Source organism: Leptodactylus fuscus, chromosome 10, assembly GCF_031893055.1.
Source record: "Leptodactylus fuscus isolate aLepFus1 chromosome 10, aLepFus1.hap2, whole genome shotgun sequence".
NCBI classification, from domain to species: Eukaryota; Metazoa; Chordata; class Amphibia; order Anura; family Leptodactylidae; genus Leptodactylus; species Leptodactylus fuscus.
Genome location: NC_134274.1, coordinates 16,908,344 through 16,926,261, shown reverse-complemented (window position 1 = coordinate 16,926,261; position 17,918 = coordinate 16,908,344). Strand labels below are relative to the sequence as shown.

The window sequence follows — 17,918 nt, the reverse complement described above, 5'->3', positions numbered from 1 at the left end:
GCTGCCATATCCAAAGTTGTGCTGAGCGCATGCTAATGTTTCGTGTCCAGTGCAATGGATGGGATGGGATTTCACATAAGTCTGCCACCCATGGCCACTCATGGTTGAGCAACTGAGGGATTTGACTTTGACGAACCCGAGGGTTTTGGAGTTGGAACTACATCAAAGGTCTGTGCTGCTCACACACTCTGCTCAACACATGATATGTTTAGTGCCAGCAGTGTGGAGACGTCGCACAACAGCCATTGTTCCAGCAGGTACAGGCGTTGTAGGAGTGCATAGAGGCTAGCAGCGGCAACTATAGACTTTAAAAACTATCCGCACAAGCGCCACACTTTCACCAGTAGCTCAGGAGCATTGGGGTACCTTTTTAAAATGATTAGCAGCAATGAGTTAAAAACGTGGCCCAGGCATGGAATATGTTGCAGGCTGCCAAGCTACAGAGCCGATCCCAGGTTACGGCCATTATCACACATGACAACATGCCTGGGCCCAGGTGCAGTGGCAAAAACCACATTGCCGTCTCATCGAGGATGGCATGACTCACTTTGTAGGCAGTGTGCTGTCTGGCCCCCAAGCTGATGAGCTTCAGCACGGCCCGCTGACGTCTCCCCACACCAGTGTTGCAGCGTTTCCAGCTCGTAGCTGGGGTCAATTTAACAGCGGAGGAGGGTGGTGTTTCAGCCCTCCTCCCAGGAATGTTGTGTGGGGAGACAAGTCAGGCCACCACATTTTGCGACCCGGTCCACGCCTCAACTACATTCAACCACTGTGCCAAAATTGAAAGGTAGCGTCCCTGTCCGCATGCACTTGTCCATTCGTAACTGGTCACGTGGAACTTTAGGGCTAAGCGCTGAATTTAGGGACCGCCTCATGTTTGGGGGAAAGTGCTGGTGTGGACGGCACAGTGCGGTGGCGCAGTAGACACTCTGCCCAAAAAGGGCAGAGTGTCCCCCAGCCGGGATTCCAACATCTCCTGGGCCAGATTTCTTGAGATGAGGCCGTTGAAGCCTTGGGCATGTGGGTGGGTTGCGCTGTACTTTAGCATGAAATGAAAGGCTTGGGAGATGGGGAGTTGCTGGGAAGAGGCGCATGATGGCGCGGGCAAAAGGAGAAATGGCAGGAAAAGGTGAGGATGAGGGTGAACTCCCCAAAGTGTCAGAGGCAGATGTGGAGGTGTCCTGGCTGCTGGTCTGGACTGCAGCGCCAGCCCTGTCAACAGTGGGAGAGGCAGTGGCCGCCAGGCCAAACGACGATTATCCTGCGCTTGCTCTCACCCACTGAGCCCAGGGCTTGCCTTCCAAATGATGGCACCCGCAAGAGGTGGTGAGATTCCTCTCTGCAGATCTCCAACCCATCTTGGACTTGCAAATTGCACTAAATTTGTCATGTAACTGACATGTATATGATGAGTCTATCCATTGTCTGTTCATTTTGGTGAAAGTCAGCCTGTCAGCTGACAGACAGCTGTGCTTGTCAGTGATGATGCCACCGGCTGCTTGTACCCCCAGTTTTTGCTGCTTAGCTTGCCTCCACATCCACACTGCTTTTGCCCCTAGACATCACCCCAGTCCATGCCTTAGCTTGTACCCCCAGTTTTTCCTGCTTAGCTTGCCTCCACATCCACACTGCTTTTGCCCCTAGACATCACCCCAGTCCATGCCTTAGCTTGTACCCCCAGTTTTTCCTGCTTAGCTTGCCTCCACATCCACACTGCTTTTGCCCCTAGACATCACCCTAGTCCATGCCTTAGCTTGTACCCCCAGTTTTTCCTGCTTAGCTTGCCTCCACATCCACACTGCTTTTGCCCCTAGACATCACCCCAGTCCATGCCTTAGCTTGTACCCCCAGTTTTTCCTGCTTAGCTTGCCTCCACATCCACACTGCTTTTGCCCCTAGACATCACCCCAGTCCATGCCTTAGCTTGTACCCCCAGTTTTTCCTGCTTAGCTTGCCTCCACATCCACACTGCTTTTGCCCCTAGACATCATCCCTATCCATGCCTCTGCCCCTAGCCATAACTCTGCCACCCCTGGAAACTCATGGTGCAGAAACTTTGGGAGCTGACTTTGAGGAACCCTTGGGTTTTGTAGATGGAACTCCATCAAAGGTCTGTGCAGCTCACACACCCTGCTCAAGATATGGTATTGTAGGGTTTCAGCGTGTGTGAATGACGGACAACAGCCTGTGTTTGGACAGATGTAGGCCTTGCTAGAGTGTTTTTAGGCTAGCAGCGACTCCTGTGCACTTGCAAAAGTGGGCGCACAAGCGCCGCATTTTCAACAGTAGCTTCGGTACATTTGGGTATGTTTTCAAAAAACTTTGCACCACTAGGTTAGACGTGGGCCAAACATGGAACGTGTTGGAGGCTGGCAAGCTCCAGAGCCGCTACCAGGTTCCAGCCATTATCACAGGCGTAAAAATGCCAGGCCCCAGGTGTAGCAGGGAAAAAAAAATGCCATCTCAGCCAGGATGGCATCCCTGACCTCGGAGGCACTGTGCTGTCTGTCCCCCAAGCTGATGAGCTTCAGCACCGCCTGCTGACGTCTCCCCACACCAGTGTTTTAGCGTATGCCGCTAGTAGCTGTGGTGGAGGTTGCAGCGACGTAGGGTTTCAGTCTACTCCTGCCATGAATTTTGGCCTGGGAGAGGAGATAGGGTACCTCAGTTTGCACCCCGGGACCAGACTCCACCACATTCACCCTGCCTGTCCTTAAAGATAAGCAGCATCCCTGACCACAGGTGCTTGTCCAAGTGTCGGTGGTCAAGTGGACCTTGCAGCAAAGCGCGGAACTAAGGGCCCACCTGATGTTGAGTGACACGTGCTGGTGCAAGGCGGGGACGCCACACCGGGAGAAGTTGAGACGGCTAGGGACGGCATAGTGAGGTGCCACAGTTGCCATCAGGTCCAGGAAGGCGGGAGTTTCAACAAGCTGGAACGCCAACCTCTCCTGGGCCAGCAGTTTAGCGATGTTGGCGTTCTAGGCTTGCGTGGGTGGGTGGTTAGCGGTGTATTTCTGCCGGCGCTCCAATGTCTGAGAGATGGTGGGTTGTTGTAAAGAAGCGCCTGATGGTGCCTTTGATGGTGCAGGAGAAGGAGATAAGACAGAAACAGGGGAGGATGAGGGAGAAGTCAACAAAGTGGCGGAGGCAGATGAAGTGATGTCCTGGCTCGTCCTCTGGAGTGCATCGCCAGCACTGTGAGCAGAGGCAGTGGCATGAACGGCGGGCGACGTTTGTCCTGCCGTTGCTGCCTGCCACTGATTCCATTGCTTGGATTCCAAATGACGGTGCATTGAAGTGGTGGACAGGTTGCTCTTCTCAGGGCCCCTACTCGATTTCGAGAGGCAAATTGTGTAGACGACACTATATCTGTCCTCGGCGCATTCCTTGAAAAAACTCTACACCTTCAAGAAACGTGCCCTCGATGGGGGAGTTTTTCTGGGCTGGGTACAAAAGGGAACATCTTCGGACATTCCGGGTCTGGCCTGGCTTCGGCAAAGCAGCTGACCTCTGCCTCTGGACATGTCTCTGCCTCTAGCTACCCTTTTTGGTGCTGCACCTGCCTCAACATCCACACTACTTTCCCAGCTTGACATCTGCCTTGTCCAGGTGGGGTCGGTGTCCTCGTCGTCCACCACCTCCTCTTCCAACTCCTGTCTCGCCTCCTCCTCCTGCACAATGCGCATGTCAACTGGCTGCCCTGACAGCAACTGCGTCTCATCGTCGTCGATGAGGGTGGGTTGCTGGTCATCCGCCACCAAATCGACCGGAGATGGAATGGAGGAGACTCTAGTGTTTGAGCATCTGGACACAGATACTCGTCTGTTAGGTCCGTGGAATCGCGAAATGGAGGGGCAGGTTGCGGTACAGTCAAAGGAAGGGAGAACAGCTCTGGGGAGCAGGGACAGTTGGGGTTATTGTTCTGGGAAGATTGGGAATTTTGGGTGGAAGGAGGACAAGACTGTTGGGTAAGAGGAGGTAGAGGCTGACTGGCTGGTGGACAATGTGCCTTAAGCGTTATCCGACAGCCATTGCAAGACCTGTTCCTGGTTCTCGGGTCTACTAATCTTTGTACCATTCAGCCTAGTTAATGTGGAACTTTTGTGCAAAGCGCAGAACTTAGGGCCCGCCTGATGTTAAGGGACACACGCTGGTACAAGGCTCAACTCACCCTAAGTGCCAAAAACACTGCTGGTGCAAGGCTCTACTCATGCCAAGGGCCTCAATCTCTGCTGGTAGCTCAGCTTAAGGTCCTGTAACTTTGTTTGGAAGGGCTCATGTTAAGGGCTAGAAAAGTGAATTTTGGAAGGTCTTACCACATCACACACACACACACACACACACACACACACACACTCAAAATGACAGTTAAGGGTGAGGGCTTTTGGAATTCCCATTGCCTATTCCATTTGTGGTTGTCATGGGGAACGTGATTTAAAGGAGTGGTTGTTACTGTTTGTTGAGCTTAAATTGGGGTTTGTGTCCATCCATTTGGGGAGTAAAGAAGGTTTCCAGGTATTTTCCCACTTTGATAGAGGTTTTTTTGAATGTGGAAAGTGTGTAGTTGTTAGGCAGTGATGTTGGGGTAATAGAGGGTCTTTGGTGTGTTAGATGCCCCCAGACATGCTTCCCCTGCTGTCCCAGTGTCATTCCAGAGGTGTTGGCATCATTTCCTGGGTTGTCATAGTGGACTTGGTGACCCTCCAGACACGGATTTGGGTTTCCCCCTTAACGAGTATCTGTTCCCCATAGACTATAATGGGGTTCGAAACCCGTTCGAACACACGAACATTGAGCGGCTGTTCGAATCGAATTTCGAACCTCGAACATTTTAGTGTTCGCTCATCTCTACTGATAATGTGATCTGTTCGTTGTCTCTCAATCTCTAATTTGTAGTATAATATAATTCACCGTCAGATTATATTTTCTTACTGACAGGTCAGGACGACACTTCGCCCATCTGTAGAGTTGGAGGGGAGACCATGTGATGACTGTCAGTATAGCAGCTGCCTCTGTGTAGACGGGAGCAAAACTTTCTACTGGAACCTGAAAGCCTCCAAACTAGGTAATGTCCTCCAGGGCAGGAGATGTGTCCGGGTAATATTACAGAAGTCCTCGTGTACATCAGGTGCCAGTGACATCCCTTCAGTGCCACAGAGATAGACTGAGCCCTCCTATCAGGCCATGTAGAGAGCCTGCCACTGGACTACTGCTGACAATCATATGGTCATAGTTTCCTTTAATAGTCTCTACTAGGTGGCGGTCATTGCAAAGTGACTGATGCAATTTAAGTTCAATTTTAAATAAAAATGTAGTAGTTACTTTGTATCTCACTCTGACCCCCAACATCCTTCTGAGCACACACCAAATAATGGTCCTTACAAGGAAAAAATATTATAGCCATGCTCGAGTAACCAAGATGTTAGATTTGGTCCTATGGGTATTGCTGCTGCCTGTAGGTCCCTGTTATTCCAAATACAAAGATTTTTGCAGCATGACCTCCAAAGCAGATTTATTACAGCAACTTCTCTCCCATTCATCTATACAAGCATTGCCATCAAAACATCCCCCATATTGCAGAGTGAGGCTAGTAGACGGGACCATATTGGGTGACCAAGTACCGCCGCTCTTCCATAATATGACATTTCCTCTTTTGCTATATCCAGGAGAGGTGAACATTACTGTGACCACAGAAGCTGTGGATACAGAAGACTTATGTGACAATGAGGTGCCTGTTGTCCCCAGGCAGGGGAGCATCGATACAGTGGTGAAGCCTCTGCTTGTCCAGGTCAGTAGGTTGTGTTCACAAAAGAAATGAGCAAACCCTAAGAATAAAGAAAGCTATAAGCTGCAAAGACCTTACAACTGTCTGAAATATACTAAGAGAGAAAGAAGAACTTGTTTTTGTCTTCCCACGTTCTACATAAGCCTTAATATTGACACATGGTAACAGCACAGACATCTTCTATGTATCTTGCTCTTTTTGACTGTATCTCCATATTTCTATTCTGCTCAGCCAGGAGGAGTCCTGGAGGAGAAATCGTACAGCGCTCTACTGTGCAGCAAGGGGGAAGGTAAGAATGGAAATGTATTACGTTAACGTTTCTCCACCTAAATTTATGCACACTCAAATCCACAGAACCTGTATGGTAGCTCATTAAGGTTATATATATATATATATATATATATATATATATATATATATATATATATATATATATATATATACACTGTATATACAGCTGCCTAGTATACAGCTGCACAGTGTCTGTGTGCTGCCACATTAGACTCCATCAGGACCTGCACGTACAGTGTTATTGTCCCCTAGAAGCAATACAGTGACTTGCCACAAATTTATTGCGCAATTGGATACGTACACAATTCGACAAAGAAAAGGTCTGTGTGATGATACGCACAAGGAGGTACGGTAAAGCTCTATACACTTGCATGGGTGCTGAAGTACAGGTCTGTACAGCTTGGAGGTTGCAAGTATCTAGGATTACAAGTTGTGAAGGACATCCATATCTTCTTAATATTTCTCTTGGTCCTAGATGATTCTAAATCCGAGGAGATCTCACTTAAGATTCCTGAAAACATTCTGAAGGATTCCGAAAGATCCCACATTACAGTGATTGGTAAAACTGAATTGTGATACCTGTATGACATGTCTATAATCTCATCTGTGAGTTGTAGTTCTTGTGTAAATAAGGGCAAATGTACCATAGAAGCAGCTTCTTGGAGAAAGGAGAACGCTCTGACTGGTCCTATTCCATTACCTATTGGGAGACAGCAACCTGTGCAGGACTCATCTTTCCTCACCTAGTATTAACAAACATGGGGGTGAGGAATTGTTTCAAAGTTCATGGGAAATGAGGAAACTAACACCCGACCCTGGTTGGCGAATTCATCACCACCATAATGAGGACTCCAGTCTGATCTCTTTTTATATACACCGCTGTGTCTTGGGCTAGATTCACATCTACAATGGAGATTCTGCTGCAGATTCTGCATAAAACCGGCAGAGAAAGGTCCTGCACGGAGGATCGTTCTCTCCATCAGTTTCAGTATAAAAACAGTGAAAACCCAACAGAAATCCAGTGAACCCCATTATAATCTATGGGGTGCACTGATGTCTGCAGGTAACGGCTGCTGCTGGACGTGAACAACAGAGAGCCCGCTAATGTGATCCTAGCCTCAACCATATGGCTGTATTCCCATATATCAGTATAGGGGGAAGAGACAAGAGATTTCAGCAGACTGGCTTAGAAATTTAAGCTTGCCATATACATTAGATGTGTGTCACTATTGGCCGAACGCATCGATTTTGGTGGGTTTAGCTGACCAGCTAATGTATGGGACCTTCTGACTCCCCCCCAAACAGCCCAATCCTGGAGGGAAAAAGAATAGTGCGGTTTTAAAGGAGGAGTTTGGCCGCTGCTTTTGTTCTCTCCTTTGGCTGAGCTTCCATGTGTGTAGGGGAATCATTCAGATTACAGTATATGGCTACACGAAGAGAAATGTTCCACTAGGTTACATAAGATACTTTTTTTTTGGAAATCTGGAGAACCCCTTAACCACCAGTTCAATTCCAATAGGAGATCTGATGGGCACAGCAATGCAAAATTTGGATCGTCTCCTGGCCATGCCATATGGATGTGGAGAACAGAACATGGTCCTATTTGCCCCTAACATTTTTATCCTTCAGTATCTGGAGAAGACTCATCAGCTGAATAGTGAGATTAAAGATAAAGCCACCAAGTTCCTGGAACGTGGTGAGTGAATATATTGTACGATGGCCACCTCTATCCATCTGGAGCTTCACAATTGGATAATATTCTAGAAGAGAGAACTGAGCAGCTACTCTAATGACAGGCAGACATGTTCCTCGTGACCCTGGGCTTCAGCAATATGGAGCAGGCACTTCTGCAAGGAGAATAGCATGGAAACCCATTTACTTTTTTATGGGCCTGATGGAGATGGCTAACAACAGGGTTCCATTATTTTCATCAACCCTATTGACTATTAAGGTAGTGACAGCTCACATGTATGACCGTTGCGTCCTTTAAACGTGGACACTATTAGGCTGCATTCACACGGAGTAAACGCTGGCGTTTTTTGTGTGTTTTTTGCACATAGCGCCGCGTTTACGCCGCGTAGCGCCGCGTTAACGCCGCGTATACGCGGCGTTAACGCCGGGCAACGCCACCGCTAAATAGCGCAGCGTTAACGCGGCGTATACGCGGCGTTAACGCGACGCTACGCAGCGTAAACGCGGCGCTATGTGCAAAAAACACACAAAAAACGCCAGCGTTTACTCCGTGTGAATGCAGCCTTATAGTGATCAGTCGGGCTTGGTGATCAGAAAAGAGATGGCAATAAGTTCTGGTTGGACTTGTGTCAATCAAAGCTCAATGGCTTGTGTTGATGAACTGAAATGTAGCCATAATGTATAGTATAGAGTCGGAGAACAGAGTCCTCTATATGTTTGGTTAAACCCGTAAGATTTTAGAGGGTCTGTAGTACAACCTGGTTATTGTAGGACACATTGACTTTTCGTGACTGGTGAAAGGTAAATCTTAGCTATTTGTATACAATGGTAATATGGACACTATTGTAGTTATTCTCTAGGGTGACCTTCCAATCTAATTGTGAAATTTGTTGAAACACTAGAGCCAATGGCATCCACAAAAAGGTGGAGGAATGATCCCATTCAGAGGAAGAAGATTATTATATTAACTATTATTATTATTATTATTATTATTATTATTATTATTATTATTATTATTATTATTATATGTATTTTCTGCATTTGTCCCCTGATATATAGTTCTGTATTTTATTTCTGCATTTCCATTCAGGATATCAGAGAGAACTGACTTATAAACGTGATGATGGATCATACAGCGCATTTGGGAAAAGAGACCGAAGTGGAAACACCTGGTAAGTTATTAACCTGTAGCATTGCTGCGTAACGTAAGGTGAAGATGAAGAATGGTTGGGTCATGATGCTATGTGTGATGAAGGATCCTCTACTATTCTCTATGGATTACTATGGAACCATATGGTGTATTGAAGTGTGAACACGTAAGAACATCCTCAAGATGTGATTGGGTCATTTCTTGAATCATTCTGTAAAAGTGGAAGATACAAGTTGAGGAATGTTGGATCCAACAACTCAAAGGCAGATAAGCAAACTGGACAGAGAGTAACTGCAAGTCCATAACTAGATATTTCCCTGTTTTGCAGGTTGACTGCCTTTGTAGTGAAATCCTTCAGTAAGGCTCGGCCGTACATCTTCATAGATGAAAAACACCTTCAGCATTCCTTCTCCTGGCTGAAGGAAAACCAACAAGCCAATGGCTGTTTTAGGAGCGTAGGGCGACTTTTTAATAACGCTATGAAGGTACAATAGAGAGATGTAGTTTATGTATAAGCGATGTGTGCAAGGAAAAGCTTTGCCAAAAGACAACCTTGATGTACATCAGTTTAAGACAAATTTTGAGTTCATTTATATTGTATGAAGGTTAAATTCTGTTAATGAAACTTCTTTGAAACGAGTACATAAATTTACATAAATTTGTACTGAAATATGGTGTTTCCGTTTTAAAAGGCAACAGTCAACATTACCACCACTGGATATGGTGCTTATCTCCTATGCTGGGGAAAATACTGGCAAGACTTGATTATGGGACAACCTTTCACCACCCCCAACTCCAGCTCTTGACATCTAGTCACTGATCCACTGATTCTGGCACAGTTGGAATAGTTTGTCTAACCCCCACCATTCCTGAGCTATCAATGTTGTTGGGTTTAGTGCCTGATATACTATTTAGGGCTCATTCACATCTGCGTTCATCTGTCCTTATTGCAGGTTTCCGTTTCCTGCATAAAACAGATGCAGGAGACGGAAGCCTGCAGGAGACTTTCTCACCCATTCATTTGAATGGGTGAGAAAGCTGTCCGGCCGTGAGCGGCGGTGAGCGTTTTGCATTCTCCGCCGCGAAACCGGGTTTTATAATCCGGACACAGAGTCGGACATGCACTACTCTGTGTCCGGATTAAAAAATCCGGTTTCGCGGCGGAGAGCCTAAAACGCTCACCGCCGCTCACGGCCGGACCCGATCTATGGTTTCCGTCATCTGCCATGCAGAAGACAGAAACCATAGAACGGAGACATGAACGCAGGTGTGAACCTAGCGTCAGTCTCGGTGGTGTCAGGCAGGAGCAAACCAGGGGTGTGATTCTGAGCCCTGACACTTGCTGTCTCTGGAGCTCATACCCCCTGTCTGACACCACCCTTCTGACATTACAGAACTGAAATAGCATATCAGGCAGGTTTGTTTGTTTATGTGAGAGATAGATAGATAGATAGATAGATAGATAGATAGATAGATAGATAGATAGATAGATATGAGAGAGATAGATAGATAGATAGATAGATAGATAGATATGAGATAGATGGATAGATAGAGAGATAGATAGATAGATAGATAGATAGATAGATAGATAGATATGAGATAGATAGATAGATAGATAGATAGATAGATAGATAGATATGAGATAGATAGATAGATAGATATGAGATAGATAGATAGATAGATAGATAGATAGATAGATATGAGATAGATAGATAGATAAATATGAGATAGATGGATAGATAGATAGATAGATAGATAGATAGATAGATAGATAGATAGATAGATAGGAGATAGATATTGATATAAATATATTCAGTTTTTAATGTTTCATTGTGATGTAAGGAAGGAATGAGCTGTGGAGTTCATACAGTTAGAACAAGTATGAAATGGGCTGTGCTTAACTATTGAAAGCAATAGTCCTGAACAAGTATACAATGGTGTCTGAATGGCCAACTAGTGAGTGCAACTGACTATAAAATAATGTGCAAACATGGATTCATGTGTGATATTCTGCTTTCTTCAAGGGTGGAGTAACAGATGAAATTTCTCTCTCCGCATATGTTACCATAGCTCTACTGGAGTCTGGAGTATCTAAGGAGGTAAGGGATCCAAAGCAGTGATATTATTCTGGTTGAGTTGAGGGTGATGGATATTTGGAAGGTCTTCAGTACACAGATGGACTATACATGACACATGATGTGTAGCGGTGGTATCTGGCCACCCTAGTGAGGTATAACATTATCTTTCAGGATCCTCTGGTCAGAGACGCTGTGTCCTGCCTGGGGAAGGAAGCCGGGAATGTCACTAATGTATACAGCCAGGCACTGATGGTATACGCCTTCACTTTATATGGAGATGAAAAGCTCAGAGAGGACTTGATGGACAAACTTGAGGCACAAGTTGTGAGAGGAAGTAAGTGAAAGTGATATGTATCCATAAAGGAAACCTTAAGTACAAACACATTGAGCACATCAGCAGACTTCAGAGGCTAGGATGTCTATTATCCCGGGCAAAGATACAGGTTCTTTTTCTTAAACTTTGTTTTTTTTTCATAAATTTGTTTTATTGGATTTTTTCTGATTTATAAAAAATTCATACAATAACCCGTCATGCGGTGATCCACCAGAGACATTTCACAATACACATTACAAGAGACTGCTCAAATATCCGGAAATTTGGTTAAAAAAAAGGGGGTGCTTAGTTGTGAACTTAAAGGGAACCTGTCATGTTGAAACAGAAGGTCAAGAACCCATCAATTCTTCTGCAGATATTTTTTATATTTGCAGATAATTTTTGGCAGAATTGGGCAAGGAGGTTATTCCCACCATCTTGGAGAAGTAAGCACAGATCTTCTGTGGCTTGCTCCAATCCTTCTGTCTCTTCATGTAATCCTAGACAGGTTGGAGGATGTTGAGCTCAGGGATCTTCTCCTTCCAAGGATGGACACACCAAATTTTAGTTTCATCTAGATTTCTCTCTTGTTCATTCATTTCATTTTGCTAACTGACAACAATAAACTATTAGAACTTTTATTTCTGAAACTGTTCTTATTTGTAGAAGGTTTTCCACGTGTGCCTGAAGCTTTTACCCAATACTGTATCATTTTCTGCTCAGATTTTCATACTATATAAGATGCTGCCTACAGATCAGACAGACATGATCAACATGTTAAATTACTGTTCACGAAATAGTGACTTGTTGGTGCCATCTCCCCTTCCACCAGCACCCTAGATATATATATATATATGATCACACACTAACAATGGTCTGTGATGGTGAATAAGCTTTGATGAAGGCAGACTTATCTTTCATACTATTTATCTGTTGGGGTAGGTAGCCAGCGCCATTGGGAACGAGAGTCCAAACCCCAGTCTGAAGACTCTTACTGGCACCGTGCCCCGTCAGCAGAGGTGGAGATGACCTCCTATGTGCTCCTGGCTCTCCTTTCTGGTCCAACTCCAGACTTGGTCAAAGTTTTAGAAATTGTAAACTGGTTGAGCAAACAGCAGAATCCATATGGAGGATTCTCTTCCACGCAGGTACAGAAGTCATTACCATGACACAGTTACACAATTCAGCATTTCTGACTAACTTTAATGAAATTTACAGTAACTTTTCTGCTAATGTCGTCTCTACACTTGTTCCATACAGGACACGGTGGTGGCTCTTCAGGCTTTGGCCAAGTATGCAGAGGCCACATATAGCGATAAAGGAGATGTGACTGTGACGGTGACATCCAAGACAGACTTTCTGAAGCAGTTCCATGTAGATAACAATAACCGGCTACTTCTACAGAGTACATCACTACTGACTATACCTGGAGAGTATACGGTGACATCTTCTGGAAGTGGTTGTGTCTATGTACAAGTAAGTTGAACTTCTACCAGGTTCTTCACTCTTGATCCTCCATTTAAAGTCCATATAATCTATATCTGAGCTAATTGTTGTAATCCAACAGACAGTCCTGAGATACAATGTCCCTCCACCTAGGCGAGAGGAGACCTTTAAGATTAAAGTGGAGGCTCAATCGAGAGACTGTATAGAAGATCCATTGACAAAGCTGGAGGTCAAAATCACTGCTCAGTAGGTGTCCTCTACTGTCCTGTCCATGTATGTGATAGGTCATGTCGTCATCATGGGAATGTTTTCTATACTCACCATATTTTCACATTACTATAAAAAGCCTTCAGGTTACTTTTTGGTATTTTTATGCTGTAGATATACAGGTTCTCGGGAAAAATCCAATATGGTTGTTATAGATGTGAAGATGCTGTCTGGATACATCCCAATAAAGAGCACAGTGAGAAAAGTAAGTTCCTATTTCGGTGTATGGTCAACTTTAGGGGGGAAATAATCCAGATCATATATTGGCCTCCATTACCTGGACTGAATCTAGCTCAGAGACTCCTTGCATTGGGGACATCTATGATTAGTCCTAAAAAGTGTCAGTCCTAGAAATAAGACCAATATATGGTTTGGATTGTCAGGTTGATTCACATTTTGTAAATTTAAAGAGGCTTCTAGGATAACAATCTGAATGATATCATATCACTGGGATCCCGACTGATCAACTGTTGAAGGGTCTGAGCTCTGTGGTCTCTTTGTATAGTTGGGTCTACTTGTACTTACTAGTAGGGTTGAGCGATCGTGTTCGGAAAAGATTGGATTCCGATCGGCAATCGAGAAAAATTCACGATCGCGATCGGAATCCCGAACACGATCTTTTCCGGCGGGATCGTGTTCGGAGGTTAAGTTCCCACAATGCTTGGCTACTGGCCAATCATTGTGGGTTGAGAAGGGCTATAACACACCAAAACCAAACCAAACCATAGACTTGCATTGGGATCAGAATTGGGATCAAGATCGGGTTTGAATGAAAAATTATCAGAAATTATTTCCAAATCGATCCTGAAAAGTCAAGATCGGCTCAACCCTATAAAATGTTTTGTGTTATGTTTCCATATGATTTTTCTCGGTGTAATCTTGGTGCTGGTCCAGGAGTCCCCGAATCTGGTAAAATCTATGTGAATGTTCTATTTCTGCTTCTTATTTCTTTCTTTCCTCATTAGGCCGGCCACCTAATCCTCTATTTTCCTACTATTTCTGGTCTTTCCACAAAATGGCGTTATGATTTATACCATTCAGGAAAAGTTATGGTGTTTTGATCTTTTTTTTTTCTTTTTTTTTATAGAAGGGAAAATCCATTTCCTTTCCCTGCTCTGCTGTTCTCCGTATGGGATAAATATTTTCATATTTTAATAGCTTGGACAGTTTGGGGCGCGCGGAGACATAAAGTGTTTTGTTCATTATTGTTAATTTATTTTCATATGTGATCAAGGGAAAGGGGGATTTTTTTTTTTTACTTTTTAATTTTGATTTTGCTTTTAATTTCAGTCCCCATAGGGATTATTATTTATACTGGGCTGCCGGCAATGAGAATATTCTGTTGTTCAAGTATAAGGACAAGAGGGATGTTATTGTACTGAGCCCAATGCATGGCAGTGGCATCATCCCTCTGTGTGGCACTAGTACCACTGCCCCCAAACCAGACTTCCTCCAGACATACAATAAGTACAATGGAGTCTAGCTTGGTAGTCTATTTGCAGACCAGTGTTAGACTGTGTTGTTAGTGCCCTAAAGCTAATGTCCTTACAAGGAGTTGACGCTATTCATGGATTCATGGGGGCCATTGTTTTTCAAAGAAAATCTCCTAACACATATGCTGAACCTGTTATGTAGATATCGCTGGGCATTAAGTTAGGTGTTATATGTATAGAGACTGGAGCATGGATGGAGGTTTATGGGATGTGATTATTTAGAATTTCCCTTATTTCACAGCTGATATACATTGCAATGCTACTGAGGGATTAACATAACAAGGTTTACATTTCGTCTAGGTGGAGAATTTTATCACCCGGATTAGACAATTGACACACATTGCAGTGTATACTCTATAGGCCAGTGCTTTTTTTCCTAGAAAATTTGAGTTTTTCTGACTATTTAGTGAAGTAGTACATTCTAGGCTCCTCCTATTGTGGTGTCTTTGAGAGGTGGAGACTATAGATCTGAGCTCAAACCAATACGGCCTCTGTTGCTTTCAGGCTCTATACACTCTTTATGAAGTAATAAAGTTTATATTTTATTTCCTCTATATTTATTGAGTGACCTTCACCTCCTTCTTGTATTTCTCAGTTTTGTAGGGGGATCTATAGCTCACATCTTTGTGTTTGTTAGGCCTTTCACGTTCCCCTTTAGAACTGAACTGGTGGCTTGAAAAATGTCTTTTGGAGATATTCTTTAAAACTTGAAAATTATTGCTTGACTTGTAAGCCTTATAATATATGAAACAAATGAAAGGGGGATTAGATATTGATTGCAACATAAAGCAGAGACATGGTTAATTATATTTATGAAGAAATTTGGATAGGATTTTTTTTATGAAAAGCATGTTATTTCAGGTTTTGAAAACTGCATTTTTTTTCTCCAAATTTTTAATTTCTTCATAATCAAAGGCAAAACGGATCAGCCAAAATTTACCACTAACATGAAGTACAAGGTGTTATGAAAAATAATCTCAGAATTGCGTTGATAACATAAAATGTCTCAAAGTTATTACCCCAGCAAGTGACACATGTCCAATTGTAATCACAATAAAGGCCAATATAAGAAAAATTATAAGAAGAATTATTAATATAAGTAATAATAATAATAAAATTATAAAAAGAATTATTAAGTTATTACCACGTGTCCAATTGTAATCACAATAAAGGCCAATATAATAAAAAAAAAAATGTCAATATCAAGGAAATATCCACACACAAAGGATATATATTAAAATAGAATTATTAATATCCACTAAAATGGGAAAACCATAACAAACATAAGTGACTAAACAATCCATATTGGGGAACAGTTTATGTACCAACATTACCAAAACAATGTAGGGATAAATGCACAAAGTCACATGTCAGACAGGTCTGGTGTGGTGCAGATAGTCCATAGCAAATCTATATAGAATGTATGAGTATAAACCATCAAAGCCATAGTAATAGTGATTAGCTAGAAACACCACTTTACCGTCTTACACATCAATATATAATATGACATAAACCCACATTGTCAGGATGGCCCGATGCGCGTTTGGCGGTAACAAGTTCTGTAGTACCCCTGTGGTAAGTTATACCATAATTCTATCACTATATAAAGCACCTGTAATGTATGGCCAGTGTCCCCTGACCACATCCATGCACGTGTGTGTGTGTATTTTCCTTGATATTGATAAGTGTTCAATTGGAAATATATGGCCTGGTGTGTAACGCAATTTTATGCTGTGGGGTCAAATATTCTCTAAGGAAGCCAAATGGGAGAGACTGGAGCAAATATACTGAGCATCAGCTGTAGGAGAGGGGAGATCTTTATTAAAACAATCCTATGCATAGAAGAAGAGGGCTACACTTTCCAAATTTTGATCTTATACCTAAAAGATCTGAATTATGGTGAGAATTTTACTGAAACATCAGATAAGTCTCTGGATTTAGAAATCCCCAGATTTAATAACCAAGCTCTACATCCTCCCCTTCTGCTGGCATCAATACTGGATCTGAACATACATTCAGGCTCAAACATTTCTCTCTCAGCCTAAAACAGTGACACTCTGAGAACAAATTCTTTTTAGAACGTGTTTTATTAAGAAAAAATAAATACTGAATAAGGTGCATTTCTAGCTCTCTAGAAATCGGGAAAGAATCTTCTTCTTGGGGGTCAAATAAGTCTCTTTGTCCATATCATTCTCTCTTCTCACTTCATCCACTCCATTGGACTCCGTTGGCACAAAAGATACATTTTAATGGACGGTGGCAAAAGTCTTGGTCTTTTTTTGGCTCCTTCATGCCGAATGAGGTCTGTCGTGCAGATCCAGTATCCTTCCTGCATTGGTTCTGCCATTTTCTTTTCCGTTGAAGATCTTTTTCAAGAGAGGAAGTGTCCGGCAGAGGTGACTGAAACAGAAAAGAACATTAAGCATAAGAACCAAATATGTATAGGGAAGATCTGATTTTGAATATAAAGCAATATGGCCAGGATTACAAATGGAAACCCCATTATTTTCAATCAGAGCTGACATTCTCATGGTTATGTAGAGCAAAGTAAGAGAAGAGAATTCTCCACAGCTTAACAACATTACTGGATCACGTTCTCTTGCAAAAAGTCCATTGAAGGGACTATATTGGGGAATTCCTATTTATTCCATTTCAATAATCAATCCAAGTCAATTCAATAATCAAATTACATGAATAAAAAATTGGTAAAGGTCAATCTAGACTTTATGTCTCTAAAGTAAGCAAATTGGGCAAGTTTAGAAAAGACGATCGGCTTCTGAGAAAAATAGTCAACTATTACCGGTGATTCCTAAATGAAATACAATAAACTGAAATAGAATTAGGTTTTAACATCTAAACCAGGGCATAAAGCAATAAGAAATCCAATGTATCCAATACCTTGTGATGAAGCTACTGAAACCTACAGTAAATTGGGTAGGAGACAAGTAGAAATGTGTAAGAATTCAGTCAATGTTGTCACTTACCTGATCCAAAATGATCTCAGAATTGTTCTCCGTCTGGCCTGATGATAGGAAGTTGTTGTAGTAGCAATAAGTAGTTCTAGGTTTCTGAGAATATAAATCCATCCTGTTTTCTTTATAAGAAACTTTCACAACCACCACCCTTATCTTACCAAACAAATGCAGATTTTATTCTTCGCATTGCCACTGCTTATAAACAATACAGTGGCCAACTCTCCTGGATAGAAATGTAAATTGTCTTTGGTGGTTGATTACTTTACATTACACATGGGATTCTTCATGCGGGGTCTTGTTTGTGGTTTCTGGAGGGGTTTTGTTCCATTCATATGGCTCTATGTGAGGCTTATTTGCTTTAGTCTTTTTATATTCATTTGTAGTTTTTGGATTTTTACACTGTATAGTCTGAGCTCATGCATTGA

The 17,918-nt window shown here is 43.0% G+C and overlaps 1 protein-coding gene across 1 annotated transcript in view; it reads left to right on the top strand.

Moving 5' to 3' along the window:
• The window catches only part of LOC142219111 (alpha-2-macroglobulin-like), a 58,054-nt gene that overhangs the window by 25,940 nt on the left and 14,196 nt on the right, over positions 1–17,918 (top strand). The window contains exons 20-32 of the mRNA XM_075288078.1: positions 4,942–5,068; positions 5,670–5,791; positions 6,020–6,077; positions 6,555–6,638; positions 7,599–7,775; positions 8,862–8,943; positions 9,250–9,406; positions 10,946–11,020; positions 11,171–11,333; positions 12,255–12,460; positions 12,573–12,788; positions 12,880–13,004; positions 13,140–13,230. Coding sequence (XP_075144179.1) covers positions 4,942–5,068; positions 5,670–5,791; positions 6,020–6,077; positions 6,555–6,638; positions 7,599–7,775; positions 8,862–8,943; positions 9,250–9,406; positions 10,946–11,020; positions 11,171–11,333; positions 12,255–12,460; positions 12,573–12,788; positions 12,880–13,004; positions 13,140–13,230 — 1,683 coding nt within the window. The remainder of the gene's footprint in view (positions 1–4,941; positions 5,069–5,669; positions 5,792–6,019; positions 6,078–6,554; positions 6,639–7,598; positions 7,776–8,861; positions 8,944–9,249; positions 9,407–10,945; positions 11,021–11,170; positions 11,334–12,254; positions 12,461–12,572; positions 12,789–12,879; positions 13,005–13,139; positions 13,231–17,918) is intronic.